This window comes from Caloenas nicobarica, chromosome Z (genome assembly GCF_036013445.1).
Source record: "Caloenas nicobarica isolate bCalNic1 chromosome Z, bCalNic1.hap1, whole genome shotgun sequence".
Taxonomy (NCBI): domain Eukaryota; kingdom Metazoa; phylum Chordata; class Aves; order Columbiformes; family Columbidae; genus Caloenas; species Caloenas nicobarica.
Genome location: NC_088284.1, coordinates 4,594,305 through 4,618,257, shown reverse-complemented (window position 1 = coordinate 4,618,257; position 23,953 = coordinate 4,594,305). Strand labels below are relative to the sequence as shown.

Below are 23,953 nucleotides of genomic sequence, written 5' to 3'. Positions count from 1 at the left end.
CTGTGCGAGATCATCGTTCCCCATTTCTCATTTCTGTTTCTCAGGAAAATGTTGGCAGTGGGTCAGAATAATAACACAACATGAATCTTCCAGAGAGCTGGGGCCACAGTGCTGCCTACACAAAAACAGCAAAGAGAGAAATTCTCTAGGGCTTGTGGGGCAGGTGGAGATGGTGTCTCACCCCTTGCAATCTCCCGCCGGCGGTGGTTGTAGCAAATCTTGCCAGCCAAAGCAGTGCATATCTGTGATGATCCTCAATCAAGGAAAGGATGGGTCCACTTTTGGACCCAACATAATTTCTGTTCTCTGCATTCAGGCTGCCGAATCAATCAGCTAAAAAAATAGGAAGTGCTGGGTCCATCCCTGTGGGTCCAGCCATGATGTGGGCTGGAGCACGCATGTTAATCCCATGGTGACATGCCTTTCCTATCACATGTAAGAGAGTTCCTTGGTCATGCTGCTGGAGAGACACCCACTCAAACAGAAATAAGTTTTCACAAATAGCTGCAAAGTTGGGAAATTCCTATTTTTTTGATGCTTGAAGTCTGAACATCTTATTGTAGTGGCCAATGTAATGAATGCACCGAAAATATGTATATCTATACATATGTCTACACACATGTTGGATGGTATACATCTGGATGGTCGTGTAAGCATCACCATATGGGATGTATACACATTTAGACTTATATAAATAGAAATTACTTTTCACAGTGGTACAACGCAGAGCTGCAGCAGAATCCCAGCATTTTTTGGGAGGCAAATCTAATAAAAATGCATATTTGCTAACAAACACATGAGAAAACTCCATGTTTACATACACGCACGCGGCGCCGATCACGTCAGTGACGCTCATCAAGCAAAGGCAACCATGCGCATCCCCATTTGCTCTGATGCAACCACTTTATTTCCTTTCGAATAACAAGGAGTCTCCCCACCCTCTCCCCACAGCTGTGGGCTCTGTTTCTGACAATGCACAACCGCGTTGCTCGTTGAAGTGCCTGTCATTAAGCAATGCGCTGATTATTCTGGCAGCTCCGCTACTCAAGTCCCCGTGGACGGAGTCAGACATGGAGAGAATTGAATTTTGCCAAGGACGGGGCTAAAGGTCGTTCCATGCAGTGGACAGCTGCGTCTAGTCAAATCGAAACTATTGCTCCAAGTGTTACCAACAGAATAGCTGATAGCTTTGTTGTCATTTCATTTACACTTGCATCCTGTTACAAATTAAACTGAAATTGTGGCGCGCCAAAGGAGCGGAAAGTCAGTTTTCTGCCAAATGACAATTCCTTATATCACCAATTTCCAAGTACAGCGATTATAGATCATTGCTAGGGGTTTTCATGATTTAGGATCCTGGTTTTCTGCCATGGGCAAAATTCCCATTAACACCTGCCATCATCTTCTAATCCCATAGGTTGAAAAGGAAATGCAAAACTGGTAACTGGCCTCTTTTCTCAGCTCTAATCACACACAATAATGTAAAGTATGGATTTGTTCCTTGACTTCTCCCGATTTCCAAGTGGGGTTTGTTTGTTTGTTTGTTTGTTTGTTTGTCTATTTTTGTTTCATTTTGTGGGTTTTTTTTTCCCAATCTGGACATTTGAATTCAGACAGCAGGAAAACGATGAAATATCTTAATTCTGCTACAGACTCTTCTGCACAGAGGTAGGGTGTAGTGTCAAGAACAGCTTAGCAGCAGTGCTTATGTGCCAGTGTTTATCTCAGTCCAGCACAGCATATTGCCCTGCACCCACTCCTAAGTCGCCAGCAGGCCCAAAAAATGCCTTCTGGGCAGAAATGTCACCTCTCCCAGGATCCTCAATGGGTCCTAGCAAGTAAGCTGAAAGCCTGGGACTTGACCACATTTGGAATAAACTTGCCCGAAAACATCAATGCTAATTAGCTCATGTTATGAATGGATTAAGTGAGACACCAGCTGCAAGGAGGCATTTTGATTTGGGTTGCGGCTCAGTAATTAGATGCACAGAAGCTGGCTAGGGAGCTGTCATTCAGCAAGCAGCAGTTTCCTTTGCGATGTTAGGAAGAAGAGCTTTTCTGTGTCCTATCATCTGTTTTGCTGTGAACCTTTGGGTGATGTACTAGTGATCAAACACAGCATTGAATGTGAACCAAAATCCTCCCCTGGGCCACAACAATATGACTTGGTGGCTTCAGAACTTTGCTCCTTGTGCTGCTGAGCAACGCTATTTTATTTATAGTGCGAAATGTTACTCATATGTTGGCTGTTAACACCATCCTTTCCTTTGATCTGTGTAAGCCTTCCCCTGTTTTCTTATCTACCATTGTTTGGAATGGAATATGGGGGAAAATGTGTCCATGGTTGTCATGAAATTACCTGGAAAAACACTGATGGTAGAAAGTATACAAATTTGGAACCGTATGAGTGAACGTGTGCTACTCTGCTGGTGTGGGCATCTCTGGTGTTCTCACCTGCTGGGCTTGTCCTGGGCTCCCTTTCTAGCCAGTGGAGGTAAATAGTTAACTCAAGCGAGATAACAAGATCTACCTATTTCAGACATCATCTGTGTTAGGAGGAGAGAAATCGTTATAGAGATACACTGGTGATAGGTTAGGATGAAGTTGTCTGTGTTTTAGACCTATATTTTTAAGAGATGTGTCAGGAGGTAAATCCTTTTCCTCACAAATCTGAAGCTTACATGAGAATAAAATAACAAGACAGAAACTTTCTTTAATGTGAAAAAAGGCAGAAAGTAAAAAGGCAGCTTGACTGCTCCTAGCTTAGAGCCTTTATCAGCTCCATAAATAAAGGGCATATGCGTGTAATGGCTGACTGCATTTCAGATTGCAATACCAATGTTTTAAAAGTCTGCTGACGGAGCATCTGCTTATTTCATTACTCCTCCAATGTCTCTGCAGGTAAGTCATGCATTATACAGTACCGTCTCTAGCAATGCATAACCAGAGAGGACAGTCTCTAAAAATCCTGGATGGTCCACCGCTTTCTGTTGCCTTCCAGGAGAAACATAAGGAATGATGTATTCAGTTAATAGGCAGAATTTGTGAAATAAAAGCCTATTTGCAGTGAACTAGAGTTTGCATTTTTTTTTGAAGAAAGAACAACTCTATCTTGTTACTGCGTGAGATAGCTGCATTCACAGCAGAGCAAAGATCATTCCAGTAAACTCTTGCTCAGAAAACATACTGAGGGTCTCAGTATTAGTCAGGTGAAAAAGCAAGTATCATGCTTTACTGGAAAAGAGATATGGTGGTGAGTTACAAGAGCTTATGGTGAACCTTGACATTGTAAAACCATTTTGGGGAGCCCAGGTACAAACTCAGCTTGGCCCTGGCTACAGACTAGCCTGCCCTGTGTTGTCAGTAGCGTGGCAGACGAAGTTCACAGTTGTCCTACTGAATTAAAGTTTCCCTTTAGGAGAATGATATGGTTCTGTATTTATAAAATACAGCTCGTGGGAGAAGGAGAACAAACTATCTCCTTTCATGGGTTTTTCAATGGAGAGGTTCATGTTAACCTTGTGCTGTGTCCCACTGCTATGCATCACCAGTGCTTCCTTTGGTTGTTCTTATCTAAAAATGCTGGAGCTCAGTGCCTTGGGTTTGAGTTTCCCAGGCAAAAACTGCTCACCTGCATGGTACCGACTTGGCTCAGCAAGCATGATTCACCATCCTCAGTTGCCCGGACATGTGGGCCTGAGGATGTCCACTGGCTTTCCCTGCAATTCTCCCTTCCCTGGCCATGTGCTTTTGAGCAAATATCCTGTAGCAGCATGAGCTTGCTGTGTTCCTTTGGGTACCTACTGGTCCTGTTTACAGAAGAAGACTCAATCCAGAAGCTGTTTTGTCACTGAAGAAAGAGGCCTGAAGAGAGCATCCATAGTACTGTGTAACATTGTAGTGATTCAGTATTGGGCAATAAGTCATGTTGACCAATTTACATATATATTCATATCTGTTGTAGGTCTTTCTTTGGTCAGAGACAGTAAAAAGCTGTTAGCCATCCAGCTGCTTATGTGAAATGAGTTTCTGGGCCTCCGTCCAGTTGCTCGTAACCTCATCCATTTGAAATGCACACAAAAAAGTTTTAAAAAACTGCTTCTGGAGCCAGCAGATGTAACAGGGATGAACATGATAAAAAGAACCATAGAAGTGGCTTTCAATAATGGAGCACTTGAGGAGGTAGGCAACAAAAGAGTTTTAGCTTTATGGGCTTTTCTAATTAGCATCCGTAGCTGAGGAAATACCATAAGACATTTTCCACAAGTATTCATTAGCTGTTGGGGTTTTATTAGCTTGGTTAGACTTTGTACACTTTCTCCCACCATCCCCTCATGTTTGCTCTTGACAAATATTCCAGCAAACACATTTGTGAGCAGGAGTGTTTGTGGAAGTTGCAAATACTGGAGGATATTTCTGAATAGCGCCTTTAATATTCTCACTGGAAACCTGCTTCTAGGGATCGTAATATCCCTCTGTTCGGAAGACAAACATCGCCGTGTTGTACAGACGTTTAACAGCTCATGAATTGGGAAGAGATCAAGAAGACTTGTTAGAGAAGAATTTCAAATACGTATTTTAGGCAAACAGCAGTCTGCTAATAGTCCACAAATCAACACGCTGAATATGTCAAATGCCTGTTTCTTCTGTAGTGCCCCATTTCTGGGATTTAAAGTCGCCAACAGATTTCAAAAGCAAACCCAAATATTTTGTTTCCCATTATCCTCAATTTCAATCTGTAGAAGAAAAGAGGGGTTTTTTAAAATATATTAAAAAATCTGCTCTGTTTAGAATAGCTTCTATAACATCATTTCCTATTGACGGATCTTTAAATAAGAGAGTCTTGCTCTTGACTCCTGCTTAGATGAATGATTTCTAGGGCTTTTCTTTTTGTGACAGCAATGAATTGGTCAATGTTTGTGTTAAGCTTTCCTAAGTGCACTATTAAATGGGCAAAACTTCAACAATAAACAGGCTGACTGCCTCAGTGATAAATTGAATAGAGTGGGAGGTGTGTATTTTTAGACAGAAGAATCATCATGGAAATTGTCCAATTGTCATGCATTTGGAGAATGGCTACATGGAAAAACGCTTCAAATAGGTACTGCTCTTAAATTAATGAAACTGTGCTTTGGAAAAAATATACTCATCAACGCCTATCTTGTCCTAAGGTTTGCGTAGGATCTAAGCATTCCTGGTAGTGTTGGAAGCAAACCTTTAGGCTTTCTTTAAAAATCCTTTCAGTTCCTCTTATCATCATGACTTGCAAGCAGGCTTGGATATTGTAACTTCCCCCTATGTGAGAAAAAGATGTGGACAATTAAAGATGCGAAGAAAAAGAAGTGAATCCTCCTGGACCTTAGTATTGTTTTATCCAGGGTCGGTGTTATTATTAAAAACCAAGTAAGGACATCTGAATACCCATTTTTCTTTCCTGTTTTCAATGTCAGAAGATTGTATTTGGAAGTGATTGTTTCAGTTGAGGATGGGTGACATATTTATGGTGTTTCTTTCCAAGAGTAATTGGGACTTAAGTTTTCTATATGGGTAGAAATTCAACTCTCTGTGTTTTCAGCCTGTCAGGCATCAGGGCAACTGGCAGTCCACAGAGATAATTGTAAGGTTCACAAGCTGCCATGCACATCACCACACCCATAGGAAACCTTGCGTTATAGATCTGAATGTGAGGTTCAGGGTCTGGAGTGGCTTCCCGGCTCTGCTGCTGGCTCGCACCTCTTCTCCGAGCTGTGCAAATGAGATAGTGGTATCTGTCTCACAGGGGGTGTTAAGAAGCTTAATTCATTAGTGTTTGCAAAGTGTTTCTAGATCCTCAGATGGAAGGCTCTACAAACAGACAAAGTATTGCTAATTGCCAGCTTACACTGAATTGTAAAGTGAAAATAAGGATGGCTGGAGGAAAGAGGAGGTTAATTTTCTTAGGAGCTGCATCAGCCTAGTGGCTTCAAGTTGAACAGTGTGAAGTTTGATTTCTGATTAACATTGTCCTAAAAATCTCCATTTCTATCAGTGAAATATTTGACGTCCAGTTTACTTAGGGGGAAATCAAGGCACATCTGAGTCTGTAGGTGGGGCCTCCTATATGAAAGAATAAATCATAGGCTCAATTTGGGTAATCGTTCCTGAATGTATACTATGAGGTTATATTGCTTTAAATTGAATGAATCCTGATTTACAAAATATTACTTCAGTGATACTGTTAAATTTACACCAAAATATATTAGAAAAACAATCTTGCACATCTTTACTGCCAAGGACCACACCATGGTACTGATGTTCAGAGCACTTCAAAGCATATGGGTGGGGTTTTTTGTTTGTATTGTTTAGTTTCATGGTTTTTGCCCTCTTCATTCAGCACTGGTATGAAAATAATAGACTGGTTTATTCAGTCCTTTCCACTTTCCGAATTTCCAGCAATGTCATACTTGGGTTCCTAGTTAACTTTTTGTTGACATTTGGGAAGGTAACAGGAATTGGAATAAGGTAACTTGTGTTAGTTGCACTTATAAGCTGTGTTATTTAAATCCATTTTTCTGCAAAGCCTGATTCTTTAGGACCAAGCTCTCTAATAATTTTCTTCAAAAACTAATCATAGAAATGGAAATAAACTTGCTTAATGCCCTTTCAGTCTTTAGGATACACCACATCTTACTTTCGTTCCTCAAACTACACTGTTAAAAAAGTCATGGATAACTATTTCCCACTTGGCTTCCAAAGGGTGAAATCTTCATCTGGTATAAATTGACATAGCTCTATTCAAATCAGAGAGACTACATTAATTTCCTCCAGCTGAGGCTCCAGCCCTTAAAACACCAGCGAGGAGAGTGAGTTTTGCACAGGATGGGTTTTCAGACTGGGTGGAAGGTTTTGCTGTGTAACTTAGTTCTGTGTCTAAGCTCAGGGCTGTGGGAAACCGTCTATTTGACATCTGCAGCATACACAGCAAATGCTTTGGCAGTTCAAGTTAATGCCTTTCGAATTCACAGGTTGTTTACTTTCAGCTTGAATGTGGATTTGCTTTCAGCCTCAATGGGAAATCTAACGTAAGAAGTAATAGGACCAGCCATCTGTCCGAAAGGGTATGAGAATTCCTGGTTTTGAAGTAATAATGGAGATCAGGGACAAGTTCACACACTGTGTAATCTCTGCCAAATTATCAAAGTGCTCCTTGAATTTCCGATTCAGGACCCAGTGCCTCTGGTTCAGTGTGAGCAAGCGTAGACTTGGGAGATGAGACCTGTAAAATGAACACAGTCAACATCCCTTTCCAATGGTCTCTTCTCCAAACAAGCATTTTTCCAGCCTTTTCTTCCTCTGCTCTGATTTACAACCCATTTTGGCGTGTAAACTGTGCACCTGTGAAGCAATCTTCTCCATCATTGCTGAAGCCTGTGATCTCCAGGGAGCAGTAAACAGCACGAGTAAATGGGAACCCCTGTCTCTTGCCAGAATTTCCTGCAAGTAAATATCAATCCATGTGTTGGTCATAGGCAGAACATGGTGTAATAGCTAGATAGATGGGGTCACTTTTTCAAAAAAGCTCAGGGCCAGATTTCTCAACTGTTCATCACCCTTGGAAGGGTCCAGTTTTTTTACTTTCTTTCCAGCCAAAAGTAAAACCCATCCCTTCCTCTCACCACCTAAACTAAGAAGCTGTACAAAAGCCAAGTTTTGACAAAAATGATCATCATCCTGCAGCATTTAGCAGGACAGAATTGATGGATTTGGCAAAGAGCACGTCATGTGTTGGGTAGTGGAGCTTCTCCCAACTCATGCATGTGGACATAAATAGGGACTTGGGCCTCCTGTACCTGTCTTGGTCACCCACAAGTGTCATCAGCTTCAGTGAGAAAATACTTAGACTGTGTGTACTGTGCTGCCTAGAAGACTGTGCCCTTGTTTTGGAAGCCTGTGTGGTATAAACTCTTGGTTCACACCTTTTCCACTGACCTCATCCATCATTTCTGTTGACTTGGGTTGAGTAATCCTAACTTTACCAGCTAAAGACCTGAGTCTTGGTCTCCAAAGCACTTGGATGAGGTGAAGATCATTGCTTGAGTAATTAATAAATAATATGTAAGGCAGGGAAAAAGACTGCAGGAAATCATTTAAGAAGAACGTTATCTGGTCTTTAACAGCAAAACATTCATTCTTCAGTACATGTAAAGTGAATGTATGTGCTTTTAACCTTCCTGAGGTGAATAGTCTAGGGACATGGGATATCTGGTAGCATCCTTAAAAAGCATACTGGCCTGATTCTTGGCTCGTTTACACACTGAGCAACATTGCTTGAGATATCCTCATGTAAATCTCACCAGAGATCAAATCCAGACCTGCAACGGACCTATTTGTCTAGGGGACTTAAGCAAAACATACCACTTTCATCCCAACAGCACCATACCTGGGCCATTTTATATCGATTACACTCTGATTTAAGAAAACTGGAGGGCACCATATCATGTTCAAACTGTTTTCTTTCTTTCTTCTCTGTCAAATTAGGGCTGCTGCCATTCTGATGAGTTTCCAGATTGGGTAGGGAAACAAGACTCTTTTCAAAGTACTTATTTTGTTTATTGATACAGTAGTATTCACTGACTAATAACCACCCAAGGCTAACAGGTGCTTTTGAACTGGGAATGCTGTGATCTTGCATGTTATCTAGGAGAAGAATAGCCAGCTCACAGATAAGTAAGACCTTTAAAGGTCCCTTCCAACCCAAACTATTCCATGATTCTGTGATTTTACAAACTAGTTTGCTTAAAGTGGGAGAAATCAGGGCTTGTATTCCTCTCTTAGGGAAGGCAGCTTGTTTATCTCCTAATTTTCAGGGAGCCTTCTTTTCTTTTAAAGTTTTCCATAGAATCACAACACCACTTTTTCTTATTTCCCTTGTATGTGTGCAGCCATGAGAACCAGGATGGCTTGAAATTAAATAAGCACAGTCCAACCTTCCAGTCAAAGACTTTGCGGTTTTAGGTTTTACTTGGAACCAGAAGCAGAAGAGCCAAAACACTGAATAAAGGAAGATGAAAAAAAGCTGGTTTTGTGGTATTTTTGGCATGGTAGGCTGTTCTGAGAGATACTGGAAATCATGCAAGAAGGGTCTGTTCTTAAGACATTCCCAGCCCTACTCTGAAGACTGAGGGCTTTAGATAAGCATCTGCATGTGAGGATCTTTATCCAAAACAAACCACCCAACCTTTTGTAGTTCACCCATCACTAATAACGATTTCCCACCCCTCGCATCTCTCTCCGTTCACTTGCACAGGCAAACAAGTTCTTCAAGGCATCCTGAAAGCTTCTCCTTGCCTGTAACATTTTAATTGCTTCTTGAGCAAGATTCTTCTCCTTGGTGAAGAAACAGAATGCAATGTAGGGCTCCATGTTACTTGAAGGACTTCCTCTTCTCAGCCATACCTCACATGTTGGGACTGCTTTCTTCTCCCTTCTCTTTTGCCACATCTTCTCTGTATTTTGCATGATTGTTTTCTTTCTTTTCCAGCCTGGAAAAACAAACAAACAAAAACCAACATTGTCATACCCCCCACACTCCCTGGCAGTGTGGGTGACAGAGGCAGAGAAATCAGCTCGGTGTCAGCAAGAGTTTAGCCCCGCAGCTGGGACCTGAACTTTCCGCGGCAGAGCATGGCGCTGGGTCACTGCACTAAAGCAAGCCAGATTGATACAAAGTCCTTGCTCACCCTGGGAAGGGAAGCATCAGAAGCCAGTTGATAAAAATCTTTAGGCACTGTCTGTTGTGAGCTTACAGTGGCAAAGGCTGAAATTATTTTTTTTCCCTACGAAGGATCACCACAGATTATATGTTTACTGATGTAACCTCGAGAACAACACAATATTTGGATGCTGGCTGCACTGGAGGGGTATAGCGTAGGGACAAGGTGGATTTTAGAGTTGTTGAAACCAGGGATGGAGCATGTGGACTCAATGTGCTGCTTACTGTGTGAAGTTTTCAGCTCTGAAAACCTGAACAATTGTGTCTGCCAAGAGTTAATGTGCTTAGAAAGAAGATGCTAAAATATTCTTTCTCACTCTACTTTGCATCTCAGAACTTGATAGTCTGTACTATCATTTTATTTGTAACACCTTTCGATTCGAAGTCGGATAGTGTTTCTACCTGAAAGCCGCTTCAATGGTGCCTCCAGGGGAGATGCTGCTCTGCAGGTGTCTCTGACTGAGGTTTTAGGGTCTGCTTTGCCATGGGCACACATGAGGGACCCAGTCTGCCTTGCCAAATGCCAGCCCTGGTTACTAAATGCTGGATGGTAGGGCAGAAACCCATCCTCAGCCCAAGGACTAGCAAAGACAAAACACTGTTGTGTAAACCAGCTGGAAGAGAGGATTCGGATGGACACCAGATGACTTTGGAAGCAGAGGCTGGGAGGAGCCATTGCCAATACTGAATGATATCCTTATGCAAAGGACCTAGGCAGTGAAGTCACCGCTCAGAAGAGGATATTTGGTGGCCCTACATGGATATTTCTCCATCCAACCCAGATATCCCCAGCTGTGCTGCAGTGGCCAGGAGAAAGCTCCAATGTGTACCTTGCACAGGGGACACATCCCAGTGGCAGAGGTGCTCCTAAGGGCATAGGCCTCTAGGTTTAATTATGCAAACCCATACGTCCCTTAATGAGTGCAGTCACAGCAGGGCATCCCCTTATTTTAAATTCACTTCAGTGCCTGCCCATCAGCTGGTCCACATGCAGCAGCTGGTGGTGGCCAAAGGACCAGCTCCTCCATGTGGCTCCTGGCAGCTAGAGGATGTCATCCAGACCTCCGCTTTCCTCCTGCATTATACGTGCAGGCCAGGGAAGCAAAAGTCAGACCAGCTGAGGGGTTTACGATTCCAGCCTGTAATTTCTGCTTCATCCACAGCCAGGTGAGATTTTGCCAAGGTACATATTAGGCAGCTACTCAGGACACTGCTGTTTTGTCTGTACCATCCTGAGCATGCTGACCGTCTGTCTCCCAGCGTGTCTCAGCTACCCTGCTTTTCAGCTGACTTCTCTTCTATTCCTTGGGGTGGCCAGAGCATGTTCAGTGAAAACCAGCCTTTTGCTAGCACTTTTGCCAGGGCTCCCAAAGGACTCGCCACGGGGAGCGGAGGCATCAGGCCTGAGACACATCGAGTGTCCATCTGTTTCACCACTCTCTGACTCCTGTGGCTTCCAAGGAGTCCCTCATGATGTGTCTTAGTGGTTAAGGGGGTCCAACCATGCTCATAAAAAGCCCCATGGGCACAAGTTGCTGCTTATGGGGTCGCCCCCTGCTCCAGGTCTCTAGCTTCGCTTTGCAGCTTAATGCATTCAAGCCTCCATGCTAAAATCCTTGGCGCATCTTCTTTCCTCCCATGCCCCTCACAAACCATCTGCAGCATCAGCATCAACATTATTATGTTTATTTCTCCAAATCTCTTTCCTCCAGGCTCCAGACAAGGTGCATTTTAAACCACTTTATCTCTGTCATGCATACGTCAGTGTTTCAAACTCTGGTTTATTTGGAGTCACATCGCTGGCTCAAAGTTGTCCCTCTTGGGTTCTTTCCATGGAGAGCATGGATTTTGCCTCAAACTTTCTCTACCTCCCAACTGAATCTGTCTCCTTCTTCCTTCATAGAGGGGACTGGAGCATGTACATCCTGGCATGCACAAGGGTCGTGTTGTCTGTTTTAGGACATCTCTCACTCTCTCCTTCTTCCTCAGAGAAAAGCATACATATGTTGTGTATACATATGGGTTTTTTCCCCCCCTTCTTTGTACACTGAGTGTTACCTCACATTTCACTCCCTTTGGTGCTCCTTCCCACACATGCTGCTTTGTATTTGTGGGTGGGAGAGGGAGGGAACTCTATGGACAAGCTAAGAGGAAAAAGGGGAAGAAAAAAACTAAAAAGAAAAAAAAAAATAGAGGAATAAATATCTGGGAGGAGTGCATTTAAGAGGAGAGAAAAATGAATCAAAGCTGGTGCCAGGCTGGAACCAGCAGCTGGTTGCCAGCACAGCAGGCTGAGAAGTTGTCGGTGGAAGCACTCAGTGCCATGTTTGGGTTGCTTAAAAAAATACACCCTCCCTCCCTCACTATTCTGCCTCTTGTTTTCCTCCCGACCCCACAGGCAGGAGGAGAAACTCGGTTGCCAAACGCAAGCTTGCAGGAGCTTTGTATTTGCAGCAACGCCAAGGGATGCAAAGGGAGTCTGTCCTGCCCGGTGACGTGTGTGTGCTCGTGCATGTGCGCTCGTGAGCGCTGCAGCTCACCCGCGCCTGGGCAACTGTGAGCTGGACCTGCCTGGCGTGTTATGGGTGCAGCAGCTCTCCACTCTGAGGAGATGCTAGTGCATTGGCAACCGTGGCATGAATTTTTTTTATTTTTTTAATTTTTTTTTCTGATGTGAGGGGAGGAGGTGGGAGGACTGGGGATGAAGAAGAAAGGGCGGGTGGAAGGTTGCAATGCTTGGCTGGAAAAATTTAGAGGAGTACAAAGGAGAGAGCGATGAAAAAAGGGGTGGCGGGAGGTGGGGGAAGGAGGCTGTGAACTGGCTGCTGCGGAGGTGGGAAGAGATTTATGTTTGCCAAGTGGGTTCTGTTGGGAGTGGGCTGTGAGGGTGCGGGGTGCCACAGGCAGGGCGGGTGTGCTGGGGGAGGCTGACGGCCTCGGCAGCGAAGCAGCAGGGCTTTATTTTCTCCCTTTCTTCCCTCCTCCCCTCCACTGGGCACTCAGAGGAGAAGGCAAGACAAAAAGCTGAACTGGTGCCAAGAAGGAGCTGCAGCGGCTCGAAAATGGCACTCTGCGCCACGTTAATATTTCGAAGCCGGGTTGTGCTGGAGAGCAGCGAAACGTGCCGGGAATGAGAATGGCTGCAGCCAGGGGGCCGCCAGCCAGGCTCAGAGGTGTTCTCCCGCCTCTCCGCTTCCCCTTCGCCTCTTAAATATGACCCTCTTCTCTGCCGTCGTCTGCCCCAAGTGATATTTAAGGGTTCTAGGAAAAAGAGGAGACCCTTGCTGGGGACTCGGGGTGGAGAGGGAGCAGAAGAGGGGCAGCCCCTTGCATGCCTTGCGAAGTGCTGGGCAGAAATTCTCTGCTTGCAGCCGGTCTCTAGCCCGTGTGTGTCTGTTATGATGCTCGCTGGAATGGATTATAAGCAGAGACAGAGCAAGTGTGCTCATCTCCGTATTGGGCAGAGATTTTGTTTGTTCATTTGTTTGTTTTCCTAAGGAAGAAGAGAAGAATTGATTCCTAGGGAATTTTCTGATTGTTTTCCTGTTACCACTCCTTCCCCTCCTCCTCGCTGTCCTCCTCCTCCTCTCTCCGTACCCATAAGGCTGCTCTCATAGCTCTGTATCCTGATGCAAGGTTACTTGTAGGACACGCAAATCACTGCAAGGTGCAGCGTCACCTACATCCGTGTTTTCCTCTGCTTCACATTTGCTGGGGGACAAGGCAACTTCCAGGCAGCTCTGCAGCTCAGCTGAGCACTTGGTTAATGCAGTGTCAGTGCTTCCATGGCAAAACCCCCTTCCTGCAATGCCTGCCTGGACAAAACAAACAAACAAAAGTAATATAGGGCAGAAATTTCAACAGCAATTCATAAGATTGATTAATTTTCAAGGCACGGGCTGGAGTTTTGCTGTGATTTTTGTCTGAAATAAAAGGTTTTGCCCTATGTTATTCCCCTCTTCCCTCCATTCACAGGCAAGGAAAAGGTACAGAAAAGTACTTTTTTCAGGTTTTTTAATGGGGTTTTGATTTCTTTTAAATCTTTTAAAAATTATAAGCACAAACATTGTTGTAGTAGCGCAATAATTGAAGCCCAGTACAAAGATTTCCCCCCTACCACCACACACATGCTCCTTTCTGGAGCATTCTGGCATTTGGATGTGAAGTTTTAGGTTGGCTTTAGAGAAACTGGAGGTGGAAGAAAGAGAAAACTCCTGCCTTTGGGTTTGAAAGTGGGTCCAGGTCCTGTTTTAACAGCAGTTTTAGCACTCACAAAGCCAGCAGGTTAAGGTCAACGAGACCTTTCTAAAGCATGGGAAGAGGTTCATTAACTTGCTTCATCTCAGAAGCTTGTGGGTTGTTGGGTTGTTAGCTTGGCCCAATTTGTAGTCCCAGGCATGGGATGATGCCCACGACCTCGCTCTCAATTGAAAACCATGCCCTAGTATAAATCCAAACCACTTCAAACCTCACATTTGGTTTCAGACACATAGACCTGGTTTTGGAGCATCTAATTCTGCCCAAGCAATACCTTTTGGAAATACTGTGATAAATAGTGGGGAACTTAGGGACATTCAAAGGTGTCATCCAGCTTGCTCTCCTCACCCTCTTCTCACAGCTCCATGCAGATCCACGGTCCTTCCTGTGCAGAAGATGGAAAGCTCAGTCCCCAATTAATGTAGCTAGGAGGGCCAAACATTTCTGAGGTGGTGCTATCAGGTTTTGTATGGAATAGGATGTCTGCAGTGACTGATCTTTTGCTCTTCCTGAGCTCTCAGCTGTGCCTTGAACCACCAATTGCTGCAGCTCAACTTGGCCTTGCACAGAGGAGATGCTGTTGTGTCTTAATTTTTGTTTGTTTGCTTGCTTGTTTTTGTTTTGTTTTTCTTTTGTTTTGTTGTTGTTGTTTTTGTTGTTGTTGTTGTTGTTTTTCCTTTGTCACAAGTGAAGGGTATGTAGTGCTTAGCCCAGGAAACTTTGGAAGAGGTGAAGAAACCATGGTAAATATCAAAAAGAGACCTGGCCAAGAAACTTGGATTAATCAGTGTGCCATTGTACCTTGCACCTGATCCTACCTGAGCCTCGTGAATAAAGTACCTATATAAAAATAAGTGGGTTTCTATGCACACATGTGCTTGCTGTTTGATTTTCCATTGTTTTTTTGGGCTTAATGAGATGAGTTAAGTATTTAAACCTTTGTCCTCACGAAGGGCACATAGCAGGCAGACTTTGCCTGAATTTCCCAGAAGTCCTTGCTGATATTTTTGGCTGCAGCTGCACCTCTTTCTCTGGGTACAACCTCTTCTTTTTAACCTGAAATCCCTGACTATGGGATTCCAGCCTACAAAAGCAAATGGCAGGAGTGGGGATTAAGGCCCACATCAAAGTGAGCAGACGAGACCCTGGCAACTGTCCTAGCCCACCATGCACCTGCTCAGAGCACAGCTCATGCTTTTAGATGCAGATCCAGCTTGTGTTTACTAGTGATTTAAACCTCTAAATACTTCAGTTGCCAAATAACATTTCCCACCAGATTTATAGTGAGTATCCCAAAGATATGGACACATATTAATATGGAACGACAGCACCCATGTCTGTGAAGTAGCAATGTGGTGTTTGTTTTTTAGGAAGGTAAACTGAAGACAGCAAATGAAGAGACCTTCCTAAGCCTTGATATTTCAGAATGCAGGCCTCTTTCATTTCCTCAATATCTTGACAATGCTCTGGAGTAAGGGAGCTTGTGTAACGCGTATTGTCTACTTTGGGACAAAAATGTTACTCTTGAACACTCCCCGTGGTCCAAGTAAGCCAGCTGGACAGCTTGGTCATACTTCCCAAGGACCATTGCAAGGCATTGACAAGACAGCTGAATGTCTTTGTCTTTATTTGTCTTTGTATCAAAGAGGTGCCTTTGGATGTATTTCACTGAAACATGATGTCTCATGAACCTCAAGTTTCTTCTTTCAAATCCTTCATCCTTTTAACACTTTATAATGAGAAACATCTGCTCGGAGTTGTTATGAGATGACTTGTGTCTGGAAGGTTTAATCTGGAGAACTCTTCCAAAGCTATCTTCCACCCCTTCTCCCCACAGTTTCCCCACTCCTATTTTTTTTTTTTTTTGGACCGGTAACCTCACATTTCTGTAATCTAAATGTGCAAATGTTTTGCAGTTACGGTCCAGTAGCTGGGTTAATCTCAGACCCCTGGAGTGGCAGATGGCTGATTTGTTGCTGATTCCAGTTACAGAAAATTGTGCCACCTATTATCTTTGCACAGGCTGCTGCTTAAAAGGATGCCTTGGGCAAAATCAGTGAAAAGCAAAGCAAACACTCTCTGATCTGCATTACTACAGGTGAAAATGTAAAATATTTCACCTTTGTGTGAAGGGCTGAAGAGGCTGACAAAGATGGGAAAGGAGGCAGGAAGGGAAGAAGGAGAGAAGAATATCTCGATTTAGTACCAGAGGTGCAGAACTACAGGGCACAGCACGTTCACCACAGTCACAATGTTGAATCACAAGCACTTACCTTGTTTTAAATGGTTTTGCAATGTGGTAATCCTTGGCTTCAGCTTCCTGCTTTAAGTCTTAAGCAAAGCAGATGGGTTGGCATCCTGTGACCCCTTCCTGCTCTTCCTGAGCCTTTCTGACATGGATTGTCATAAGAATCCATGGCTCCACTCCTTGCCATCATGGCTTGTTGCATGCCCAGCAGCTGCTGTGGAAAACCACAACGGCCACATGGTGCTCCCATGCTTAGAAGGGCTACTTGGGAGGAGAAACCTGCTCAACTGGCTGTGTTCAGGAGAAACTCGAGGGCCCTTCCAAAATGGAGTGGGGCCGAGAGTGAACCCTGGCACCAGGTTCTCAGAGGGCCCCAGCTGGCAGGAGGTGGTGGGCACACAGAAAGATGTAATGAAATGGATGGAGGGCAGAGTGAAACTTTGGATGCTTGTGACCATTTTCTGCATGGTCGTTCCCACAATCAAGGTTCTCTCTTTTCTCTTTGCTCTGGGAAACGCCACAGAGTCAGATGAAGAATGTGGGAAGAGAGTGTGGGTTCGTTGTGCAGAGTCCAGTGACGAAATCTGTGAACAAGGTAAGAACATGGCATTATGGCTGCGAAGGATTTTGTTTCTTCCTTTTCACCTTTCAAACCTATTATTGCTGTGTTGGACAAGAAATTTAGGATGTGTATAGCACAGAAACTGATATTCCAAGCACTAAGCAAAAGAGTCTAAAAAGATCAAGCTAAATAGGGCTTCTTTTTAATGCATGCTATTATGATGGTTTGGGTTTTAGAACAGTTTATATTGTATCTAAATGATCTATGTGTGAATAATTGTTACCAACCTCCTGACACCAGGACCTAATTAGGAAGTAAGAGCCTTAAATAGGCCATTTGCATAGTGAGCTTCCATATGTCTCCTTGTGCAATTTATTTGCTTCACTCCATTGAGATATAATGAGAATGAAACTCCTAGAACTGCCTTTGACTCCGAGGCTCTCCTCTTTGACTCCTCTGCAGTTATAGCCCACTGTTAAGAAGATAATATCTATTTCCCTTTGTTTAGACATAAAAAACTACTGTACTGCTACTCTTACTCCAGATTGTCCAAGCTTCTCTGTTTCTGAGTTTCCAGTGGAAATAGAATGAGAAATGACAAACCAACCTGTAGGCTAAGAAAAAGCACAAAAAAGGTTAAGATAGGCTGATTTTGAAGGAATACTACCTACCATATCTACCTCAAAATGCTGCTGAAAAGCAATGTTGTGGTATTTGAGTCAACGTATAGATGGAATTTGAAGAGCTCTCTGTTGATTCTATTTGGCTTTCTTCCTGCTAGGATGTGAGGAAGGGGGAAAGGTTGGTACAAGGCTGCCTGAGTTGTGTCTTAGCTTCGAATATGTAGCTTGGTTTGGACTAACGTGCCCTCTGGGACTCTCTGTTCATGTTGTGTTGCAGAGCATGTTCTTTAAGTATGATTTCAGAAGATATCCTCTGTTCCCAAACACATCTTACATGCATGACTCCATCCCATGCTTCCAGTGTCCCACTTCATTCTTTTACTCCCATCATCTTGAAGTCAGTGAAACTTTAGTGTATGATTGAATATCGTTTTCTATTGGGATGAACTTGATTAAATGCTCAAGGTTGTGGTGGTTTTGTTTGTTTGTGTATTTGTTTTTGTGGGGTTTTTTGCTTCTTTTTTTTTTTTTTTTTTTTCTTAAATCAGGGCCTTATTTACTATCCCAGTGAAAGACAGTTCCACTTGCAATGATGTTGTTTATGATAATTCACTTGCATATTCCCTTCCAGGAATTGTCATTGCCTTCCAGAAGGGAGGCTAGTGCTGGTCCCATCGCAGTGATAATTATAATCAGACCTGTCAGCCTTCACACAGCCTACTTGCATTTAGGACAATTTTTCCTGAAGCCTATTACCAGCGCTGCTTCTTAGGGAAAAAAATAGTAATGATTTTTTCTGCTAATCTTTGATGGCTCTCAGCTTTGAAAGCATGGAGAGGAGCAAAACGACTGCCAGTTGCAGTTAAAAGAACTGTATTTTGGTTCTGGTACATCCAGAGAGCCAGGGAGTGGGTGGATAGTCTGGGAAATGCTGAGGGGTTTAATTTGGTTGTGATAACTCTTCAGGTGTGCTGAAGATGCAAAGCAGTGTTTTTTCCAATGGTAATGTTCACAGAAAATAGCTCTGCAGAGCCGCTAGACGAGGGCCTCAGGTGGCAGGTCATTGTTGGCAGTGGTACCCTCTCTCCCTGTTGTTTTGGGCAGCGATCTGTGGTTTGCCCATTTTCAATTGCTTGGACACAGGATGGCCAGAGAAGCTGCTGGAGACGATGGCTGGTGTCCAGGGACGGGCACAGTGCAGAACCAATGGACCCACTGACACTGTCACACTGCAATACAGCGGTGACCAGCTGGACAGTGTGGTGGTGTTGCGTAGGATGTTGTTCGATGTTTTATTTATCCCAGAATGTTTGAAAATTGTCCACCCTGGAGTTATTCACTGTGAAACCCACCACTCTTTTTAATTGATTTCTCCCCCTTTTCACTTCATGGTCCTTATTGATATGCTAATAATCCCACTTTCTTTGGTTTTTGCTTTTTGCTAACTTAAAAAAAAAAAAAAGGTAAATTTTACCATTTCATTAGTCTAAATAAGTGATGTATCTTCCAGTATCTCCTATGTTATCACTGTGCTCTTCATAATGTTCTCAGAGATTTGGGCCCCTTGATTTTGTCAGAATTTGAGGCTGATCAGCACTTCATAGCTTTTGTAGCAAAGGAAATGTTGGGAGAGTGAGAACTCTAACATTCTATGCAGTTAAATATCCACAATGTGCAGGGATATGATTTGCCTTTATTTTATTTAAATTCACTGAGAACTAGAGATTTATTTATCAGGTGTCATTCCCTGAAGGAAGATAAATGCCATACAGCAAAGACTTCATCTATTATACAAACAGATTTGAAGGCTTTACTATTGCTTTCCTCTGCCTGCTGCACGGAGTTAAAATGCCTGCGGCTGAGCAGAGACAGAGTGATACTTAGCGGTAGCATCTTATGACCTTTTGATCAGCTGAGATCTCAAGCCATATTAGTGGACAGATTATGATGTGATGGAAAAAGGGCCAGGAATAGCTTTTTTATCATGAGATCCTTCCTGTGAATATCCTTCTTCTATATATTCAGGTGGTTAATCATTGGGGCCATGACAATCATTTGAAAACAAGGGAATGATAAACTAGTATAGGCAACCCAAATATGCCCAGATTTGCCATCTATAGTTGAATATTACAGCTTACTGTTTTTCCCTAATATTCTCCCACCCTCCTGTTTCTATCAAGGCTTTGGGTGACCTTGCAGTATTTCCAGTCACTAATAACCCCATTTGGCAGAAAGATCTGCACAAAATTGACCCTGAGTCCTTGGACCACAGGGGAACCACAATCTCTGAATCAAAGGTACACACATGGTGAACGTGGATATCTGACTGTGAAGTGAGACATTCACATGGAAATGTCTCTGTGTCATTTTTGAGATAACAGCAGTGATGCTTAAACTTATTTAAATGCCTTTTATGAAAAAATGCAGGTTTTAAAAAGTGCATAGCTCTGATAGTATTTTCATTCTTAAGGAGCCAAACAGAAACAAGAACAACTTTCACATTGATCTTACCTATCTGCTTGCACAGGATTACTCCCTAAACTTTGCTGTGGGTTTAAATTAGCCTCCTTTTATCTCAATGGCCTATGTGAATCTTCAGCCTCCTTAATAACTGGGCATAAAGGAACTCTCATTCATTTCTGACTCTGCGCAAAAGTAACCGTTGTGCCAAAGTTTGATCTGGCTGCTATGACCACTTTTAGAAGGAAGAAAGGATGGACACATGTTTTTGATGTCTGATGTAAATGCATTGGTGTCTGTCTGAGCATGAGCTGATGCCCAGGCAGCCCATGTTGGTTATGAAGTACGTAACACAGCCTTGTACATGTTAGTACAAGGGTATCGGAGTTTACACATTTTGTTTCCCCTTGAAGCCAAACCAGCTGCTTATTATCATGATAGGAAAAGGGAGAAGGGCTGGCAGGGTGAGAATATCAAACTGCTGTCAGTGTAGTGGGAATGCTGATGCACCAGGTCTGGAGAACAATAGCTGCCACAGCCCTATGGAAACTCTTTGAAAATGAGAAGGTTATGGAGGTGGAGGAAATGCACAGCAAGACACTGTCTCCTCTTATCTCCCCCAGCCTCTTCAATCAGGTGCCTGCTGGGCTTCCCACTCCTCCTGCCTTTTGCACTAGATCATAGGATCATAAGGTATTAGATTCTGCTGGCATTAAGTCATCAGCCATCCTCCTGGCATTATAGTTTCCTGAGTCAGGGAACTGCTATGAAACGTCAAGGCTCTGACCCCACAGGGTTCTTTTCACTGCAGCTGCCAGGGCCACAGAGGTGTCTGGCGGGGAGGTCACAGGGGCTGGGAGACAGCTCCAGCTGTCTGACACAGGTCTCCACCATCTTTTCTTTGGGAAAAACAGGCACTGCAAAGGGTGCGTGGGGGCGGTCTGTTCACTAAGAAATTCCCATTGCTGAAATACAGCCATCTCACAATGATAAGGTGCTCCTTCCCAAGCTCCATTTGCAAACCACGAGTCAGTGACTGCATGGGTGGTGTCCAGGGACAAGCGCTGCAAGCGTCACAAGTGGAACCATTCAAAGGGACAGGTTCCTCTGAACACTTCCATCTAAGAGTAAAAGCTTCTGATGACAGATTTGAAACCTCTTCACCAAGAAGTCTTTGTGGTGTGTGTGGTGAAGAGGATGTGAATACAAAATGTTGTCTCTGCCTCCCTCCACTGCCTTGTAGTGCGTGGCTCCCTATAGGGTGTAGGAGGGTGCCCAGGCTCGGGCAACACCATACCAAGATCCTCCCTCTTGGTGTGAGATTGCATTAAGGCTGCTGTGCCTTCTGCCAGATGGTCCCTGCTCTGATATAGTCAGTTCTTCTCAAAGTGGTTGCATTCAGCTTCTTGTAGCTCAGAGAGACCCATGAAAACTGTCTCATTTTGCCTTGGGCAGCTCAGTACAGAAGTTTGTGTAGGACTTCTGACAGTCCTCCAATGTAGCATGGTTAGAGCACATGGCAACTGCTTGAGCTGGGATGCTTTTTCAGAGGCATGCAATTTGAAGCTGCAAATGTTGAAGATGTAGTATCAGGCAAGTGGCAAAGTGGTGTCGGACAGGAAAAAGAAGACAATGGTTTGTTTTTGAAGTCAAGCCGCTCATGTATAACTTCTTCATAATTTTAAACGCATAACATCTTGTTCCTTGCAATTATTTTTAGATTGCAGACAGCAGTTCTCTCCAGTTTCACACTAAGTAAGAATAATATAATGAACCAACAAAAGATGATTGTTGTAACCAAATTTAGAGCCATACATCTCCCTTCTCCTTGCTGGAAAGGAGTGATCTTGGGCATGAAAAAGAGAAGAAGGACATTGTCATTCCAGTGTCTTAGGCTGCATCTGTCTTAAGCAAGTTAAGTGGTGTCTGGGAATGTTGCTTGCACGGAGTGTGACTGAGTATACTCAAACTGCTAGACAAGTCCTTGGCACGCTTTTGGTCCACTCCTAAATCATTTGTAAGCATGGATCAGGGTTCATCCCAGTGAACATTTTGCATTTAACTGCTGCGTTAGGGAAGGAAAGACACAGTTGTGAGCAGAGATACAAACCATTCTGTGCCAGTTGGCCTCGATGCCTGGAAATATTTCTGGGCACATTTAATTTACTAGTGGCGGAAGGGGCTCAGGCCCAACTGAGAAACTGGACTCCATCATCCTAAACTCCATTTGTCAGCAGTGGGAGACAGAGAGGAGCCATCATCAGAGGGTCATTCATCCTCCCTTGGTCCCAACCTCTCCAGATCATAGACATTTGCTAAGGCAGCTAAGCCTAAAGGGTTCAACATGCTGATAGCAGAGAAAAAGCTATATGATCCCATAAAAAGGCTATGTATAGTACAGGTGCATTTCCTGCATATTTACTAGTCACCTCTCCTGCCTCTCCGAGCTCAAACTAAAAGAGTTTTAAGCCATTCCGTTGTTCTTTCCTGCAACAGCGAGTGCCACCGGTTATTTTTCTTCACATAAAGTATTTCTTTCTCCCTCACCATAGGAAGGCTCCTTTTCCAATTGGTTCCAGCCATAAGACTGGTGTTCTGTATAATTTCCTTTTTATGGCTTGGTGGTTGATAGTTAAATGTGTCCATAGGAGACAATTGTAGACTTATATATAATAAAACAGCTCATAGAAGGATACAGATTCATGACTTTCAAATATAAGTAAGCCCTTTGTTTGATAAAGAAAGTTTTATTTTATGTTCACCCTATCCAAATATATATATATATATGTATATCTTGCTGCTTTTTCACACTGAATCAAAAGCCTGGGTGAAAAAAACAAAACAAAACAAACCAACCAAACAAAAAAAAACCCACAACTTTGGCTGGACTACTGCAACAGAAACGTAATGTTTCATTATCTTTTCTTTCATTAAAATTTGTTCATGCACAAGGTGATCTGATATAACATGTGTTTAAACATATCAAACACAACATTTTTTCTTCAAGAATACCTCAAGTGTTTGGTCACAGTAGAGATGAAATTATTGATTGAATTTGGTACATATTTGGAAACATGACCTTAATCTGCACAGTTCAGTGAAGAAGGTATTTTCCCCAGTTATTTCAGTAAGTCAGATAAATAAATTATATTTTTGACATGTTAAAGATGTTCCATTTTAGACAAAGGAAGCAATATCCCAGTTGTTTCACTGAAACTCAATGCCCTGTGTTGCTTGTTAACAACTGCGCCTTTATTGTTTTACTGTCCCAGTTTGCTATCAAGTGTCAATGCACTGCTACATTCCAAATAATCAATAGTTCTGTCAGTTGAATATTCCTTGGAAATACAATATTACTGTTAATACTGATTGGCACAGCAGAAATCAAGGCACCAGACTCCATAGGCATTACTTGTTAGTACGTTGGTGTTTATTTGCAGAGCAACCAGCTTGAAAATCGCTGCTGTGTGCTGTTCTCAAGGGACCAATCTTTTCTACATACCCTCCTTCCATGTACAATAGTGAGCACAAACATAAACACAAGGGTATCGGGGCACACGCAACCTGCAGACGTGGCACATATAGTTTCATTTCAGCCTCCTGTGGCTCCTCGGTGCAGCAAACCAGCTGCAAAGAGCACTGGTAAAACCAAGCTGCATCAGCTCTGGTACTCTCCTCTAACAGTCCAGTGCACCTACTTGAATGGCCGAACTAATCAGAATCCCAGTATGCTCTTCTTCATGGGAAGCATGAGGTGCGCTGTGGGCAGATGGCTTGAGACCTCCAGCAGCCTTCTCCAAGCATCATGAGCAATGTCGTTAGTGAAGGCTTGTGTGGCTTGTTTGCAGGGGTGAATCATAGAATCATAGAATGTCCTCAGTTGGAAGGGACCCACAAGGATCATTGAGTCAACTCTTGTCCCTTCAGAGGACAATCCCTCAGTTCACTCCATGTGTCTGAGAGTGTTATCCAGTCTCTTCTTGAACAATGTCAGCCTTGGGGCCATGACACCTCCCTGGGGAACCTGTTCCAGTGTCCAGCACCCTCTGGGT

The 23,953-nt window shown here is 43.4% G+C and overlaps 1 protein-coding gene across 2 annotated transcripts in view; it reads left to right on the top strand.

Moving 5' to 3' along the window:
* Positions 1-23,953, top strand: part of SETBP1 (SET binding protein 1) — a 264,875-nt gene that overhangs the window by 102,572 nt on the left and 138,350 nt on the right. Inside the window, exon 4 of one of the 2 annotated variants that reach the window (XM_065656407.1) lies at positions 16,780-16,851. The exons of the other annotated variant lie outside the window; for it this stretch is intronic. Coding sequence (XP_065512479.1) covers positions 16,780-16,851 — 72 coding nt within the window. The remainder of the gene's footprint in view (positions 1-16,779; positions 16,852-23,953) is intronic. 2 annotated transcript variants of the gene reach the window in all.